Here is an 18,249-nt window from a genome sequence, read left to right on the forward strand (position 1 = left end):
CTTCCTTGAAAGTTCCTAGTTATGGATCATTTACCATGTTCCAGTCATTGTGCTAAACCATTGTGTATAGACAATCTCAATTAATCTTTACAATTGCTTATATTACATATAATTAACCCTCTTTTACAGAAGCTGATGGAAAAGGAAGAGGTAATATAAATGGTGGAGCCAGGGTTGGAACCAAGGATCTTTCTGATCCTCCAATTCTGGAACTTTCACAGTATGTTGGCTTTTCTATAACAGAAAACATTTAGACAGTTATCACAGGACATGCTTTCCTAAGAGAAAGGGATAGACTATCTAAATCATGGGGATTGAAGACTCTCTTCACATCTCACTTCAGCCATGATTATCTTAAAAGTCCCTCAATCCCAGGTTGGACCTTCAAACTGTAAGGTTCTGTAGGGGGTCAAAGTTCACCCACAGTACTTCATTTTACAAATGGGTAAACTGAGGGATAGCCAGAGCACTTGCCTCAAATCACAGAGAGAAGGGCCAGGAACCTAGGTTCAATCAGTATTATTATTTCTCTATTTCCCACAAGCTTCCTCTTTGTAGTTAAGAAGGGAAGCAGAAGCTGGCCTATCTGCCTTCCTCATTTCTCAGTGGAAACTGGCCTCACCCACTCCCCCAAATGGGTGCCACACACTGCCCTCCAAAGACACACTGGCGTTAGGGCTGGACCTGCAGAAGAGATGTCAGGACGCTTGTTCCCACCGATAAGGCCCACGTTCTCAGCACATCCTTGTCTAGCATGTGCAGAGTGTAGGGACAGCGGACTGTGTGTCACGGGGAGGGGCCTGCAGGGGACCAGGGCTCCTGGGCGGATGGCTGAGGAGGCCTGTGGATGCGGTAGGAGGGCGCTGATGGCTCTCAGACCAGAGGTCGCTTCCCGGGCGCGCCTAGGGAAGCAGGGCATCCAACCGTCACTTTGGGGCCAAGGGCATCCCTTGAGGCTACCCTCCGCCCTTACAGCTGCTCGGCTCTTTAAGGGCGGGTACAAGCGCTGGCGTCACAAAGCGCCGCCACCGCGCTGGGCCACTGAGAGGAGGCGGGGAAGTGGGAGGAGGAGGCGAGGAGGGCGAGGAGGGCGGGGGAGGGAGGGGCGCGCGCAAGCGCGTCGGGCCGCCAGCCGCCGAGAGCCTCCCCCCTCCCGGCGCGCGCCCCTCCTCCTTCTCTCCCTCCCTCGTTCTTCTTCGCTCCGTCGCTCCCGCGGCGCGAGGCGCTCTCTCTCTCCTCCTCCTCCTCCGCTGTCGCCCCTCCCCACGCGCAGCCGCCGCCGCCGCTGCCGCCGCGAGACCCCCGAGCACTGCGCTCCCCCCGCCCTTCGGCCCCGCGCGCCCCCCGGCTCCGGCGGCCCCTGAGGAGAACGAGAGGGCGAGCGAGCGCGGCGCTCCCGGGCCGGCCTGCCCCCCTCCCCTCCCCGTCGCCTGCCCTTCGCCGCCTTCCTGGGCTTCCACCTCTTCTCCCCCCCCCCTAAGTTGAGGCCCCCTCCGGGGGGGGGAGGCCCGGGACCGGGAGCGAATTTTCTTAACTCCCTCAACCCCTCCCCCCACCTGGCCCGAGTGTGAGGAGGAGGGCCCGGCCCGCGTCGTGTGTGAGGAGGACCCGGCTCGGCCCACGGGCCGTCTGGGGCCTGGTCCGGCCCGCCGGGTGTGTGAAGACAAGGGCCCGGTGCCGCCCGGCCCGAGCGCGAGCGCAGGGGAGGGGCTTGGTCCGGCTCGGCCGGTGCGTGAGGACTGGGGCCCCGGCCCGGCGCCGCCGCCGCCGCCGCCGCGATGGCCCAGCAGCAGATGACCAGCTCACAGAAGGCCCTGATGCTGGAGCTGAAATCCCTGCAGGAGGAACCGGTGGAGGGCTTCCGGATCACCCTGGTGGACGAGTCCGACCTCTACAACTGGGAGGTTGCCATCTTCGGACCCCCCAACACCCTCTATGAAGGCGGCTACTTCAAGGTACCCCCATCCTTGCCTAGATCAGGATTCCCCGGCAGAGGCCTCTGTGTCCAGCCGCTTTGGGCTGTTTTCGGGGCCGCGGGTGAGCGCGGGTGAGCGGAGGGGGCTCCTCACCTCGGCAGCCCCTTCCCCCACTCGTGGAGGCAGGAAGGCCTTGCTCACCAAGTGCCTTTTCTTTGTCATGGGGGCGGGGGCGGGAGGCTAGACGGCACCGGGAACTAGGAAAGCCTCTCTGGCTAGTGGAGAGGCGACCGGGGAGGAGGGCGGCTGTCTTTGTTTTGTTGCCTCAGCTGAGGGTGTAAGGGAAGAACGGTGGTCTGTCTGTCCCCTCTCGTCCTCTCATCCGAACCATCCCTGCGCCGCTGGAACTGCCCCAGAGGGCAGAGTGACCTGCACTTACTGGATCGGACCTTTCTTTCTTGGGGGGTGTGGGGGGAGGGGTATTAGCCTGTCATCCCAGAGGCTGCCTGGTGACCTGACATGTTGAGGATTTGATGGGCTTGTGGCGGAGTGAGTGGTAGTTCCAACTTTGCATTCCAGTGGGCGGTAAGGAAGAATGGGGGCTCGGGGGTGGTGAACAAGGGACCTGCGTTTTCTTTCCTTGATTCATTTGAGGGAACTTGAATTTAGCCCCTTCTGTCCTCATTCTCTATTTACTTCTGTGGTGTTTCAAAATGCTCTTTGTCCTCACCCTGCCACCAACTTTACTGGCTTTGTTGTTGTTGTTGTGTTCCTACATGTAGAAATATCTAGAGGGTGGAACTTGTTATGTAGGGTGATTGATAGTTTTCCACTTTAGTGAGGCGAAATCGAAACCCTTTGCTCAGGTGGTTAACTTTAGAAAATGGGGTGGTCTCACAGATTAAAAGTATCATCTGAGGTGAAATGGTCTCACCGAGTAGGACGGCTCCGCAGACAGCGACCACAGACATTGCTTCCATTGTTTTCCAAGACTTGAGAGCGGTGGTTATCATTCTTGCATCTGGTGTATTTTTTTTTTAATTCCATGGTAGATAATTTAGAGATACTGAGGTGGTGTGTGTGTGTGTGTGTGTGTGTGTGTGTTTAGCATTTTGGAAGGGATAAATCAGATTGAAGGTTGAATGTTTTAAATGGTGTATGCAGGGACCGAGGGAAATGAGTTCTTAGGAAAGCATTTAATTTTTGTATTTCCAAAGTTAAGTCAAATAGAGCAGTGTGAGTCAATCGTAGTTTGTTTTGAAGGGAGGGGCTATCTTGGCAAAAGTTTTAAATGAGGATCTTAAGTCATGTAGTTATGGTGTGTATATTGAGGACTACCCAATTACTTTTGTTTTTTACTCTTCTAAAGGTAGAAGCCTCAGTTTCAGGCTTGAAGTTGGGTCAACTTAGTAGAAAATGTGAAGAATTGATAGGGGAATGTTAAATATTTACGCCTGTGATAGTCACTGAATACCTACTAAAAGCACTATTTAGAATGTTGTGTAATAGCAGTACCCTTACCAGTTTTATGTCTCATCTTTTATGGTCACGATACTACGCTTTCAGATGCAGATATTTAAAATCACTAAACATGTAAGTTATTAGTTGAGGAACGTCTTTTGTCAAGTATAAATTTTTATTTATAGATACTGGAAAAATTAGTTTCACAACATGGAATTTATATAACTTCTAGCAAAGGATTATTTAGCAAAATTTACTGGCTAAATCTAGTGGAATGAAGTTTAGTTTCCAAAAAGTATCATTGTTTGGAGCAATTGACAGTCTAGTTAGAATAATCTCATTCCAGTGGAGTTTGAAAAAAACAAACAACTTTTCAAATTGTAATATTTTGGCTTAAATGTGAAAGGAGTGTGGAGAATCCTCTCGGTTTTGAGTAGATAGTATATAAAGAGGATTCCCTGTAGCCTACACTGATTTAAATTAAAAGCTTATTAATTTCAGCCCTATTTAAATAGAATGGTTTAATTTCCAAATTTGTTGTGTTAGATTTCTTCATCTTTGAGTTTTTTACGTTTAATTGTGATATGTAAAAATGTATGAAAATTACAGTTTTAAGTTTTAGTCTTGTGTGAGAATTTTGTTCAATTTCATTTTCTTCCACTTGTGTCCTTATTATATGGCTTTTTATCTCAAAATCCTTCATTGGAAACTCAAACTTTTGGTCATGAGCAGTTAACACTGGTGATAGGTTTAAAACCATTGTTTTTTATTTCACTGCTTTTGTCTTAAAACAAGGCTTTTAGTGTGTTCCACTACAGCTGCAGTTAAAAGTTGGCACAGAACTTTCTCTACTGTTCTCCTTTACCAAATCATAGTCCTTCAACATTTAGTATAAATTATTTTTAAGTTAAACTTTTTTGTCTATTTTGCATGATAGTTCTTGAAGGCAATTAGACTGCCAGTCATTTAAAAAAATTTTCATAATGAAACTCCTTTAACTTTTACATATTAATGTAATAGGCTTCTAACTTAACTGATCTTTTTCACCATGAAGTAGTTGACTCTAGTGTGTTTTAAGTACGACATCTGTTGTGGTAGAGACTTGGGAGACCTGTATTTCACATATTCTTTGATTCATCCTGCTTTTTTTTTTTTTTAATCTCAAATCCATCTGATTCTTAGCTTTGGAGGGTATGGATGTATGATGGGTAAAGATAGTTTCTTGTATGTATTTTTCTGCTTATTATACAATCTTTTGTGGCCTTGCTATCTTTTTGTCCAGTTTCTTGATCTCATTGACTTACCAAGTGAATTTCTTTGCTATTTGAATTTTTCCTCTAAGGGTCAATCATTACAAAACACAAAGTAGGAGATGGCTTAGAACACCAAAATTGCTCCACAATTTTGCTATTGTGAAGCAAATTGGAATTTTATTATGTTACTGGAAGAATAAATTGATCAGGTCAGCAGTTAATGATGACTTTTAACAAGTTCATTCCCATTCCTTTAAAAAGAATTGTTTTTTCAAATAACTCTTGGTAATCTTAATTTAGTGGGGCTGCTTTGGTATAGAATCTCTTTGGAATTCCTGTATTATCTAAAAGCATGATATCAGTGAGTCTAGAGATCAGAAAGTGAGAGTGTCTGTTTCATGGTGTGCATAACATAAAAGTTTAAATGATACAGAAAGCTTAAAGTATAGCAGTTGACTTGCATTGATTTGATTTCATTGTAGTTTTTATTTCATTCGGTGATTAAGAGAATAAAATATAGGTGTGTTCCGTTTTTAGAAAACTCCAAACTGGGCCTGCCCGGTGGCGCAGGTGGTTAGAGCTCCGTGCTCCTAACTCCGAAGGCTGCCGGTTCGATTCCCACATGGGCCAGTGGGGTCTCAACAAAAAAAAAAAAAAGAAAACTCCAAACTGATAATTTAGAAAGTATTTGTTATATACTCAAAGTTTTCTTTAACAGGAACTTCATTATCAGGTTTAACACTTTGATTTATATTAAAGAAACTCTTCAATGATAATTTTTAAAAATAAAGGATATATATTATAATTTTCATTTGTTCTAGAAATAATGAATCTATTTTCTGTCCCTCTCCCCACAAAAAACCCTGTAAAACCAAACTTAACATTTGTGCCTGGCAGTGTGCTTCAGATTCTAACATACTCTATTTTATGACTCTGTTATTCTTTTTTTTTTTAAAGACTTTTTTTTTTTTTATTGGGGAAAGGAAACAGGACTTTATTGGGGAACAGTGTGTCAATCTTAGTTGTGGAGGGTGCCATTCAGCTCCAAGTTGTCCTTTCAGTCTTAGCCGTGGAGGGCACAGCCTAGCTCCAGGTCCAGTCGCAGTTGCTAGCTACAGGGGGCGTAGCCCACCATCCCCTGCGGGAGTCGAACCGGCAACCTTGTGGTTGAGAGCCCACTGGCCCATGTGGGAATCGAACTGGCAGCCCTCGGAGTCAGGGGCACGGAGCTCCAACCACCTGAGCCACCGGGCCGGCCCCTGTTATTCTTTTTTTTTAAAACTTATTTATTTGAGTGTGCTTTTCCCAGGACCCATCAGCTCCAAGTCAAGTAGTTATTTCAGTCTAGTTGTGTGGCCCATGTGGGGATCGAACAGGTAACCTTGTTGTTAAGAGCACCCTGCTCTAACCAACTGAGCTAACCAGCCACCCCTCTGTAATTCTTAAAATGTAGTTGAAACAGTTCTTTTAATAAAGTGATTCTTAGTCTTTTTGGTATATGGATTCCTTTTGAGAAATTAATGAATTTTCTCTGGGAAAAATAGACACACATAAACTAGTTTGTATACATTTTCAGAGGGTTAACTGACAAGTTAAGAATCTGTTTTCGGGGACTTATTGATAGGCAACTAAAAAGCAATTAAACAACTTTAAAATTATAAAAGTAATGCTATTTTTAAAAAAAACAGTTGTATGATGAGTCAGAAAGTCAGTTAAAATTTTCTTACTTTTTTTTTGAGAAGGGCACATCTCACAGTGGCCCATGCGGGGATCGAACTGGCAATCTTGGTGTTACTAGCACCAGGCTCTAACCAACTGAGCTAATTGGGCACCCCTAAAATTCTTTCTCAGATGGAAATATAGTTAATGTCCATGGTTTGTAGCTTTAACAACCCCCTCCCCCCCCCGGCAAATATAGTACCTCCATGTTTTATAGAATATCTGTTTACCATATTAAGTTGATTCTAAGATGAATATTTATCTGGTTTTTAAGTTCTCTGAAATTGGGATTTGCTTTAGAATCCATGAAATCTTATGGTTGCCATTGGTCTGTTGGCAATTGTACAACTTCATGGATTCTGTGTAGTTGTGTGGGAACCTTGCATTGATATCTTCTGATAATTTTTTTAAATGCCAGCATGAGAGTCTTAAATTTGATAAAACAAGGATTATTCTTGAACAAAGCATGTGGGCCTTAATACTTTCTTTGCAGCATGTTGATTCCTCTTTTTCAGAGATTTGTGTTAGTAAAAAATATTTGTTGAGCACTCATCAAAGGCAAAGCACTGTAGGAAGAGTCACAGCCTTATAGATAGTAAGGGAAAGTATAAGGACATTAGTAACCTTTGAGTTTTTATAAACAATCTTCATACAAATCTTTCTAGATTTTAAAATACAGAAATGTGAGGTGTAGGTGTTATTGATGCAATTGTAAATGGTAATTAAAATAAAAGCTTTTAAGTTTTAAGGCCAGTTGGAGCATTTGTTAACATAATCACAATCTATTATGATAAAACACTCTGCTCCATCTTTGCAACTTAGAATTAGTGATCCTAGTCTAAGGTTCCCGAAGAACCTGTCTGTTGGAAACAGGTGAAATAAAGGAGGCCGTGTAAGAAACCGGTCCACGTCTGCTAATCTTGTTATGGAAAATAACAGTGAGGAAGAGTTATAAATTCAGATTAGGACAATGGAACTCCAGCTTGCTGAAAGATCATGTTTCAAATGTTTAATTCTTTTATGTTCCTGAACTTCTTTTGGACTATTTCACATATAATTACATAGTATTGGTGTTCAATCCAAGTAAGATTGAACCTCTTTGAATGTGTTTTGTCAATACAGAACTAATTTATTTCAGCGAGAAATTGTTATTCAGAGTTTATGTACCTTTAAATAAATTGATTCTGAAGTGAATGGAATGATAGATACTAAGTTGAAGAGATAATTTTAGTTCAGATTGCCAGGGTTTGCTGTTAGATAAATATTCTGCCATTTGAGAATGGGAAAATCCAGATTTTGGAGTATGTATTTAAGATAGAAAGTGAATAATCCACTTTAATCACTTTTACGTGATTCGTTTTAATGACAAATATAAAAATGTTTTTGTTATAACACAAATAATAAATTGAATTACTACTGTGAACCTGGTGGCAAGGTAAGTAGAATGAGCAGTTAAAACATGCTAAAATTTTGAATGCCATACCTAATTGCGGATACACACTACTATTCTTACTATAGCAGTGTGGCTAACATTGAGTGCTTACTATGTGCTACATACTTTACATAGACCATCTCATAATCCTCCTGTGAGGTGTGGTTACTGTTAATCTCATTTCATATGCAGTAAATCTTCACTTAACATCCTTAACAGGTTCTGTGGCTTTAAGCGAAATTACATATAAGAAAACCAATTTTACCATAGGTTAATTGATATAAACAAGAGTTAAGTTCCTACAGCATCTCATCAATATTATAGCAAAACAATGTTGCGTGAAATGCAAGTTATTCGAGGACTTGCTGTACAGTCCTGCATAACTACATTTCAGTTAACAATGGCAATCAATGATGGTCCCATTAAGATTATAATGGAGCTGAAAAATTCCTGTTGTCTAGTGACGTCATAGTGCAACACATAACTTACATGTTTGTGGTGATGCTGGTGTAAACCTGCGTTGACAGTTGTATAAAAGTATAGCATATACAATTTGTACAGTACATAATACTTGATAATGATAATAAACGACTGTTATTTATATATTATACTATACTTTTTATTATTTTAGAATACTCTCTATTTATAAAAAACGTTTGCTGTGTTACGCTTGCAGCAGCCTCAAAATCTCATGCTTACCACGTTTTGATTGTATCATTTCACTTGTATTTGATTTAATCTCGTTGTTTTGTTCATCATGGCCCCTAAGCGTACAAAATTCACTGCTAATGTTGCCAGTAAGAGGCCATGTCGAGTGATTGCCCTGGAAATGAAATTAGGAGTGATAAAGGACTATGAAGGTAGAAAATAGAAAATCGGTGTTGGTTATTGCTCACCAGTCAGGCATGTCCCATTCCAGCATAGCTCTGGTCTTGAAGAACAGAACAAAATGATGAAAGCTATTAAAGGATCTGCTTTGTTGAAGGCAACATGACTAACAAAAATTTGAGAGGGCCTATATCAGACCTGGAGAAACTTCTAATGACCTGGACTGAAGACCAGGCACAGAAGCATATCCCTCTTGGCACTATAATGGTCATGGCCAAAGCAAAAAGTTTGTTTGCGATGACAAAAGAAAAGGCTGGATCCAACTATGATGTTGAGTTTACTGCTAGCTCTGGGTGGTTTAAACGATTGAAGAATTGTTATTCATTACATAAAGAAAACGTGAATGGTGAGTCAGAGTGCTGATGTGAAGGCAGCTGAAGACTTATTGGGAACTCTAGGTGTGCTGATTGTGGAGGAAATTACTTTCCAGAGCAGATACTCAATATGGATGAAACCTCCCTATTCTGGAAACAGATGCCCGAAAGGACTTTCATCCATTAAGGAGGCCAAGTCAATGCCCAGTTTCAAGGCTTTTAAGGACAGGCAACAGTCTTGTTTGGGGGCAGGGTTGCAAACTAAATTGAAACCCTTTGTGACCTGGTACAGTGAGACCTCCAGGTCTTCACGCGACTCCATAAGCACACACTGCCAGTCAGTATACTGTGAAAAGTCAAGCTCCTCTTCCAAGATACCCTTCTGGATTGCTGTGCCAGCAAAATGGGGAAGTGCTGTTTGCACAGTGACATACCTTTTGACACTGCTCCCGACATCCTCTTTACTGGTGATCTTCATCCCAACATCACTGTGGTTTCTCCCTCCAAACACCACCTCTTTGATCCAACCAATGGATTAAGGAGTTATAGCCGCTTGTAAGGCCTACTGCCTGAGGAGGACCTTTGCCCAGGCTATTGCTGCAACTGAGGAAGACATGCAATTCTGGAAGGATTGCAGCATCTATGACAGCACCAAGGACCTTGCTTGGGCTTGGGGTGATGTCACCAGGAGTGTATGAATGGCATCTTCAGGAAGACACTCAAGAGGTTCATCTATGACTTCAGAGGACTGGCCAAGCATGAGGAGGCTGCGAAAGTCAACAAGGCTGTGGTTGAGATGGCAAACAACTTGAACCTGGGTGTGGGTGAAGGTGACCCGGAGGAGCTCCTGGAGGTGGTTCCTGAGGGATTGACTAATGAGGTGTTGTTGCAACTGGTACAGGAACACACAGCTGAAGAAGAGGCAAGAGAATGGGAAACTGCAGGAGAAGAAAAAGAAGGCCCCCGTCCCAAAAAAAATTTGCAGTGAAGGGTTTAGCAGAGGCTTTTGCAGACTTCCATAAGTTCCTTAAAAAGTTTGAAAACATGGACCCCAGCACCGAAAGGTTTTCATTAAGAGGAATGTTTATGGTGCATTATCTGCTTACAAGCAAATCTGTCATAAAAAATAAACCAATAAAGCAAACCACCATGGACATATTCTGAAAAGAGTGACACCTCCTTAAGAAGAGCCCATGGCAGATCCTTCAGGAGGTTTTGCACAAAGAGGCATTGTTATCATGGGAGATGCCAGTGGGGTGTGTGTGATTGCCCCGGAAGGCCCAGCGGGACAAGTTGTGGAGGTGGAAGACTGACGTTGCTGCTCCTGACCCCGTGCAGGCCTAAGCTAATGTGTGTGTTTGGGTCTTGGGTTTTAACAAACAAAAAGTAACAAAATAAAATAAAACTTAAAAGTAGGAAAAAGCCTATAGAATAAGGATATAAAGAAAGAAAATATTTTTGTATAGCCATACAAGGCTTGTGTTTAAGTGTTATTCCAAAGAGTCAAAAAGTTTAAAAAATTTAAATTTGTAAAGTTAAAAAGTTATAGTAAGCTAAGATTAGTTTATTGAAGAAACAAAAATTTAAAAAAATAAATTTAGTGTAGCTGAAGTGTACAGTATTTATATTCGACAGTAATGTAATGTCCTAGGCCTTGATATTCACTCACCACTCGCTCATTGACTCACCCAGAGCAACTTCCAGTCCTGCAAGTAGTCCTATATAGACCACTGTGCAATCTAGGTTTGTGTAAGTGCACTCGGATGTTGCAGACAAAATCACCTAATGATACATTTTCACCCAATGATGTATTTTCTCTGTCATTAAGTGACACATGACTGTATAGAAAAACTGAATCACACAGAGCTTATTTAACTTTCCCCGGGGGGTCCTCAGCCAGAAAGTTGTAATACCAGACTGCTTGACTCTGAAGCCTGTGTTATTCTATTACTGACATCTTTCATCACTAGGATGATTTTAAAGGTATAAAAGTAGAGCTTTAAGAAAATCAAATGGAGCATTTTATAAGGAACTATTTTTAATTTTACTTAAGTTTAAAGGTCACAAAATTAATTATTTGCCACTCCAAATTATGGGGAGAGATTGGTATAATGACCTTAGTTTATATGTTTTAAATTCACTGGAAAAATTAGATTTTTTTTGGTGTTCTTGGACTACTTGAATTAGAGAACAATAAATCATTGTAGAAGGATTTATTTTTTATTGGCAAATTGATTTCCTTTACTAACAACTTTCTCATTACTTTAATGGGGTAGAGTGGGATGGTGCTAGTGTTGAGGAACATAATAAATCTAAGAAAACTATTCTTGGGGATTAGAAATAATAAAACCCCTCTGAAGAGATGGTGGGGATGGGAGGATGATAAAGGGAGTTATATATTTTAATACAATATGGGTTTATGTTTCTAAAATAATAATCCTTAATACTTTTCCAAGTATATTTAAGCACCATAGGAAACTTGAGCAGTTTAAAAATTTCTTTGTTCTTTCAGTTGATTCTTTTAATTCTTTACCTCTATTACAGCATCTTTAGATCAATGCCATAGTTTTATCTATTCTATATTTGGAGTTCCAGATTTCATAATGTTTTTTTTTAAAGATTTTATTGGGGAAGGGGAACAGTTAGGACTTTATTGGGGAACAGTGTGTACTTCCAGGACTTTTTTTCCAAGTCAAATTGTTGTCCTTTCAATCTTAGTTGTGGAGGGTGCCATTCAGCTTCAAGTTGTCCTTTCAGTCTTAGTTGTGGAGGGCGCAGCTGAGCTCCAGGTCCAGTTGCTGTTGCTAGTTGAAGGGGGCGCTGCCCACCATCCTTGCGGGAGCCGAACCAGCAACCCTGTGGTTGAGAGGATGCGCTCCAACCAAGTGAGCCATCCGGGAGCTCAGCGCAACTCAGCTCAAGGTGCCGCAACTCAGCTCAAGGTGCCGTGTTCAATCTTAGTTGCAGGGGGCGGAGCCCACCATCCCTTGTGGGACCAGAGGAATTGAACTGGCAATCTTTGTGGTTGAGAGCCCACTGACCCATGTGGGAATCAAACCGGCAGCCTTAGGAGTTAGGAGCATGGAGCTCTAACCGCCTGAGCCAACCGGGCTAGCCCAGATTTCATAATTCTTTAGTTATCTGCTTTGCTATATTTGCTGCATGGGCAGCTGATATTTAATTTGAGGGATAAATCCCAGGAAATAATTCAGATTGTGTGGCTCACTTAGCGTACATAGTAATTCAGATTGTAAAAATTAAATGATTATTAGTTAGAAATAGCCATGGCCCCATTTATAAGACAATGTTAAGAATTGATAAAGTTACAAAACTTATATGTAGTAATTCTTAATAGAAACAGAATTAAAGCTTAGAAAACAGATTTTAAGTGTACTTATAACCATACCTGATAAATGTAATAAGGTAAATAAAAGTTTGTTATTCAAGAGGTACCCACCTATATAACTTTATTAACCAATGTCACCCCGATAAATTTAATAAAATAAAGAAAAGAACATCCTGCATGTGATTTGAAACTTTTCTTTTGAAATTGTTGGCAGAGGCACAGGTAAAATTAGTCTAACACTGGTATGTTCAGTCATTTTTGACTAAAAAATGGTAGTACTCAGAGTATTTACCTTGTTCACCAAGTTGAATCTGAGAATCATTTTTGAGTGTTAAACAAAACAAAGTGCACATTACGGAAGTAAAGATTTGTCACTAATAAGGATTTTACGAAGTTGTACAATAGGCTCTGAAGTTCTCAAAAAAGGAATCCTACATTGTTTTGATCAGTGGCAGTGTAACACTGTGGGTGGGTGTATAGCCAGCTTTATGAGGTGTTTGCTATGAAGGGGGCAAAGCTCATTTGAGTTGGGTAGTTGGGTTTAAAAAGAAACAAAACACTTCATTACTTAAAAAGGCCCACCTTGGACTTATCACTTAACTGCTATTTCCCCCATTGGCTAAACAGGGATAGGAATAATGATATGTTTAAGTCATTAAAGACTAACCCCTGTGGAAAAAACATCAGTGATAATGTTAAAAAAAAAAAAAAAAAGTATGGGCCCGCTGGGTGGGCTCAGGTATTTGGAGCACCGTGCTCCTAACACCGAGGTTGCTGGTTCGATTCCCACATGGGTCAGTGAGCTGCGCCCTCTACAGATAAGAATGTGAACAACAACTCTCCATGGAGCTGGGCTGCTGTGAGCAGCTGGAGGTTGGTATGAGCGGCCAGAGGGCTGCTGTGTGCTGCCATGGGCAGCCGGTAGCCAGCGTGAGTGGCTGGTGGCCATTGTCAGCGGCCGGTAGCTGGGGAGAGGCTGCTGTGAGTGGCCGACCAACGACTGGTGACCTACTGCCTTAGCCAGGGGTAGCTTAGGGCTCATAATACCAGCATGGGCCAGGGAGCTGTGTCCTACACAACTAGACTGAGAAACATGGCTTGAACCGGAGTGTGGGGGGGAGGTGAAAGAAGGGGGGAAAGTAGAATAATAACTACTCGCATGTCTTTAGGGTTCCTGCCCTGAATTCTTTGGTATTTGTTAATCATATTACAACATTTAATCTAAATAAGAATGACCGAAAATTTGCTAGATGAGGAAAGAAAAGTCATACTGAAAATACGGAAATTCTGTAGAATTTAGATTCAGATTTAAGAAATCTTGTAATGGGGAAAGCGCTGAGTTTTGAATTGATGTTTCCACTTTTATATAACTTTTTCTGAAATTTTTTTACTGGAAAATTATGGAGTAAATATAAAAAGAGGTTCCTTAAATAAAAAACAGTGGTACTGTGTTTCCCCGAAAATAAGACCTAGCCGGACAATCAGCTCTAGTGCGTCTTTTGGAGCAAATATTAATGTATATTTATATTAATATGATCAATATAATTAATTATTAATATAATAAATTAATTAATGTATATTAATATTTGCTCCAAAAGACGCACTAGAGCTGATTGTCCGGCTAGGTCTTATTTTCGGGGGAATATGGTAAAACACTTTCATGTAGAGTATTCATATCCTATGAATAAATTATAATAATATACACGCAGATACAGAGGTACCTGTATTTTGCTGTGTTAAATGGTAATGACATTTTTTTATAACAGAAAATGTTTATCCCCAGTTATAGGTCGATAACATGTTCATTGTAGAATATTTAAAAGTTCCTGAAACTTTGAAGAAAAAAGTTACTTGCAGTGATGCATCCCAGAAATAATGCTTTTAATGTATTTTCCTTGAAATGTTTTGTGTTTCATCTAAAAAATGGATACACAGTATGGGTACTATGTATCCATGTGAAAACAACATACCGTGGTCTCGGTTTTTGAACGTAATCCGTTCCAGAAGACCGTTCAAGTTCTGAAACGTTCGAAAACCGAGGCACGGTTTCCCCATAGATAGTAATGCAAAATGGATGAATCCATTCCAGACCTTTAAAATCAACCCCTAAAACTGAAAATTTAGCATGAATTTTACTATCTAATGATACCATAGATCCATAAAACTTACGGTGTTCGTAAACTGAAATGTTCATCAATGGAGATGTCTGAAAACTGAGGTACCACTGTAATTTGAAGACTTTTCCAATTATCCATCATATAACTTTTTGGCTTTTGTTGGACTTGAAGGTTTATTTTGCTTTCTAAACAATATTTTTGAACACATTGAACAATTTTTATATCTGTGTTTGTGTATTTTTCACATAAGTTTCTGGTACTGGACATATTGGGTCAAAGGTGATAAACATCTACATAATGTATTTAGAGAATATGTTTTGAATGGTTTTGACAAGATAAAGTACAACAGTAAAAACACCAGTTTTCTGGAGGTCAAGGAACCACGAAAGAGGTGGCGAGTGTGGCCCTAGTTTTTAAAAATTATATATGGAAAGTTAAAGAACCAGAATAGCTAAAATAATTTTGAAAAAAAAAAAAAGTTGAAAGACTCACTATATCCAATTTTTAAAACAAAAATTTATTTTCCCCCTTCTTTTACCTCCCTCCACATTCCAGTTCAAGCTGTTGTTTCTCAGTCTAGTTGTGTAGGACACAGCTTCCTGGCCCATGCTGGTATTATGAGCCTTGTGCTCCCCCTGGCTGAGGCAGTCGGTCTCCGGTCCTTGGTTGGCTGCTCATAGCAGCTCATGGCATCTCCCGCTGGCTGCCAGCCACTCACGATGGCTGCCAGCCAATCACGCTGGCCACCGGCCACTCATGCAGCACACGGTAGCCCACGGTAGCTCATGCTAACCTCCAGCTGCTCACAGCAGCCCAGCTCCAGGGAGAGCTGTTGCTCACAATCTTAGCTGTAGTGGGCACAGCTCACTGGCCCATGTGGGAATCGAACCAGTGACCTCTGCATTAGGAGCATGGCGCTCCAACCACCAGAGCCACTGGGCTGGCTTTTTTTTTTTTTTTTTAATTTGGGAATATTGGGGAACAGTGTGTTTCTCCAGGGCCCACCAGCTCCAAGTAGTTGTCCTTCAATCTAGTTGTGGAGGGTACAGTTCAGCTCCAAGTCCAGTTGCTGTTTTTAGTCTTTAGTTGCAAGGGACACAGCCTACCATCCCATGCGAGAATTGAACCGGCAACCTTGTTTGTTGAGAACTTGTGCTCTAAACAACTGAACCTTCCTGCTGCCCCTCCGGAAGCTCAGTGGCAGCTCATTGTCTTCAATCTAATTGTGGAAGGCGCAGCTCACTGGCCCATGTGGGAATTGAACTGGCAACCCTGTTGTTCAGGGCTTGCACTCTTAACCACCTGAGCTATCCGGCTGCCCCTCACTATATCCAATTTTAAGATGAACTGTAAAACTACACTAATCAAGACAGTATGATATATTGGCTAAAAGAACAGAGAGCCCAGAAGTAGATTTACAAATATTATCAACTTTTTGTTTGTTTGTTTGTTTGTTTTTGGTACAAAGGTGCAAACATAATTCAGTGGAGAAAAGACAGTCTTTTAACGTACGTATGATTTCGGAAATACTGGTCATCCATACATGTAAAAATGTGAGCCTCAAGCTATGTAACATATATACAAAAATTAACTCAAAATGGATCATAAACCTAAATGCAAAATATAAAGTAGTAAAACCCTTAGAAGAAAACATTGGAAAAGGTCTTTATTGGCCTTGGTTTTGGCAAAATGCTCTTAAAAACATGATTCATGAAGGAAAAAATTGATGAAGTGAACGTTATCAAAAGTTAAAACTTTTATGAGAAGGTCACAGTTAAGATAATGTAAAGACAAGCCATGAACTGGGAGAATATATTTGTAAATCACATATCTGAGAAAGGACTTGTGTCCAGAATTTGTGAAGAACTTTCAGAACTCAACATAGGGAAAGAAAAAATACCAACCCAATTTTAAATATCAGTGAAAGGATTGAACAGACATTTCACCAAAGAAGATGGATGGCATATAAGTGTATGCAGAGATGCTCATAATTAGTCATTAGGGAAATGCAAACTAAAGCCACAATGAGGTACCATTTACTTAACCTTTTAGAATGATTAAAATAAAAAAATATTGTATTGATAGTACTGAGTGTTCACGAGGATGAGGATTAACTGGAACTCTCATACTTCTGATGAGAATGCAGACTCTTGAAAAAACTGGCAGTTTATTAAAAAGTTAAATAAAATACAGTGATAGAAAACACAGTGAATGCTGCTGCTGAGTGCCATCCAATGGAAAGACAGGGATCTTCAATCCCAGAAGAACCTTAGTAGAACCTTAGTAACAGTGTGTGACAAATTTCAACTTGTTCGGTGCAGTCAGTTCGGTGTGAGCTACGGTTGAGAGAAGGTGTTTTTGTTTTTTGAGAGAAGGTGTGTTTTACAGTGTGCCGTAAATCATGGATCAGCGAAAAACACATTAATATGAAATGGGCAAGCAGTTTCATCCTCTATCGTCACAATGCTCCGTGTCACACATCACATCTGGTACGGCAATTTCTGTCAAATAAAAACATGTTCTCATCCACATTATTCATTGGATTTGGCACCGTGCAACTTCTGACTCTTTCCAAAGTTAAAATGACTATGAAAGGTACCCTGTTTCCCTGAAAATAAGACCTAGCCGGACCATCAGCTCTAAGGCGTCTTTTGATAATATAAGACCGGGTCTTACATTAATTTTTGCTCCGAAAGACCCTTAGAGCTGATGGTCTGGCTGGGTCTTATTTTTGGGGAAACGGTAAACATTTTGAATCGATTTAGGACATCGAGGTAGCTATGACAGCACAACTAAAGACACTCACGAAAGAGGACTTCCAGAACTGCATCAGAAAGTGGCAAGAATGATGGGACAAGTGTGTTCGAAGCAAGGGGGGTGTATTTTGAGGGCCACTTTTACTGTGTCTTCTACTGTAATTTTTTAAAATATTGAAACATTCAGTTTTTTTATCACACCTCATATAATTACTGTGTCCCAACCACTCCACTTCTAAGAATTTTGTCTTAGAGCAATATAAGCTTGTGTAAATATTAAGTGTGTACAAAACATTAAGTTTACCCAAAAATGTCAATGCAAATGTTTATAGCAGCACTCCTCATAATTGCCCTAAATTGGAAACAACCCAAATGTCCTTCAGTGGTGACTGTGTAAGCAAACTGATAGATCTATATTATGGAATGCTGTTTAGCAATAAAAAGGAAGCAACTGTTGATACACCAGTAACATGGATGAGTATCAAAGGCCTTATGACAGTCTCATAAGATTACATTCTGAATGAGTCCATTTACATGACATTCTGAAAGACAACAAAAATTATAGGCACAGAGACCAGATCAGTGGTTCCCACGGGTTAGGAGTAGAGGGAGGGTTTGACTACATAAGGGCATACATAGTGTGAGGGAATTCTTTGGGGGTGTTGGAATTGTTTTGTGTACTTATGGTGGTTACAAGAATCTATGTACATGCTAAAACTTATAAAAGTGTACATCAAGAAAGTGAATACTGCTCCGTATAAATTTTAAGAGTAAAAAATTGCAGATTTAATATTAGAGTTTTATTTGCCATTTATATCTCAATAAAGCTGAAAAAAGATAAAATTAAAAAAATTGTTTTTGCTAAAAATGTAGAATGGCTTTGTTATATTTTCTGGGTGCTTATATGCGGTACCTATTTCTGAGATTAAGCTAAATTAAGAAAAGGTAGTTCATTTGTCAGGGTCTTAAAAGAAACTACTGTATATGCTATTGCTAGGACATGCATCTATTCAGCCATTTGCCCTGTGTTTATATCTGCAACTGGGA

The 18,249-nt window shown here is 40.8% G+C and overlaps 1 protein-coding gene across 1 annotated transcript in view; it reads left to right on the plus strand.

Moving 5' to 3' along the window:
• Positions 1 to 1,191: 1,191 nt before the first annotated feature.
• UBE2R2 (ubiquitin conjugating enzyme E2 R2) overlaps positions 1,192 to 18,249 on the plus strand; it is an 84,406-nt gene continuing 67,348 nt past the window's right edge. The window contains exon 1 of the mRNA XM_081065434.1: positions 1,192 to 1,955. Coding sequence (XP_080921560.1) covers positions 1,779 to 1,955 — 177 coding nt within the window. The 5' untranslated portion in view covers positions 1,192 to 1,778. The remainder of the gene's footprint in view (positions 1,956 to 18,249) is intronic.

Source organism: Rhinolophus hipposideros (assembly GCF_964194185.1).
Source record: "Rhinolophus hipposideros genome assembly, chromosome: 11".
In the NCBI taxonomy this organism is placed as follows: Eukaryota; Metazoa; Chordata; class Mammalia; order Chiroptera; family Rhinolophidae; genus Rhinolophus; species Rhinolophus hipposideros.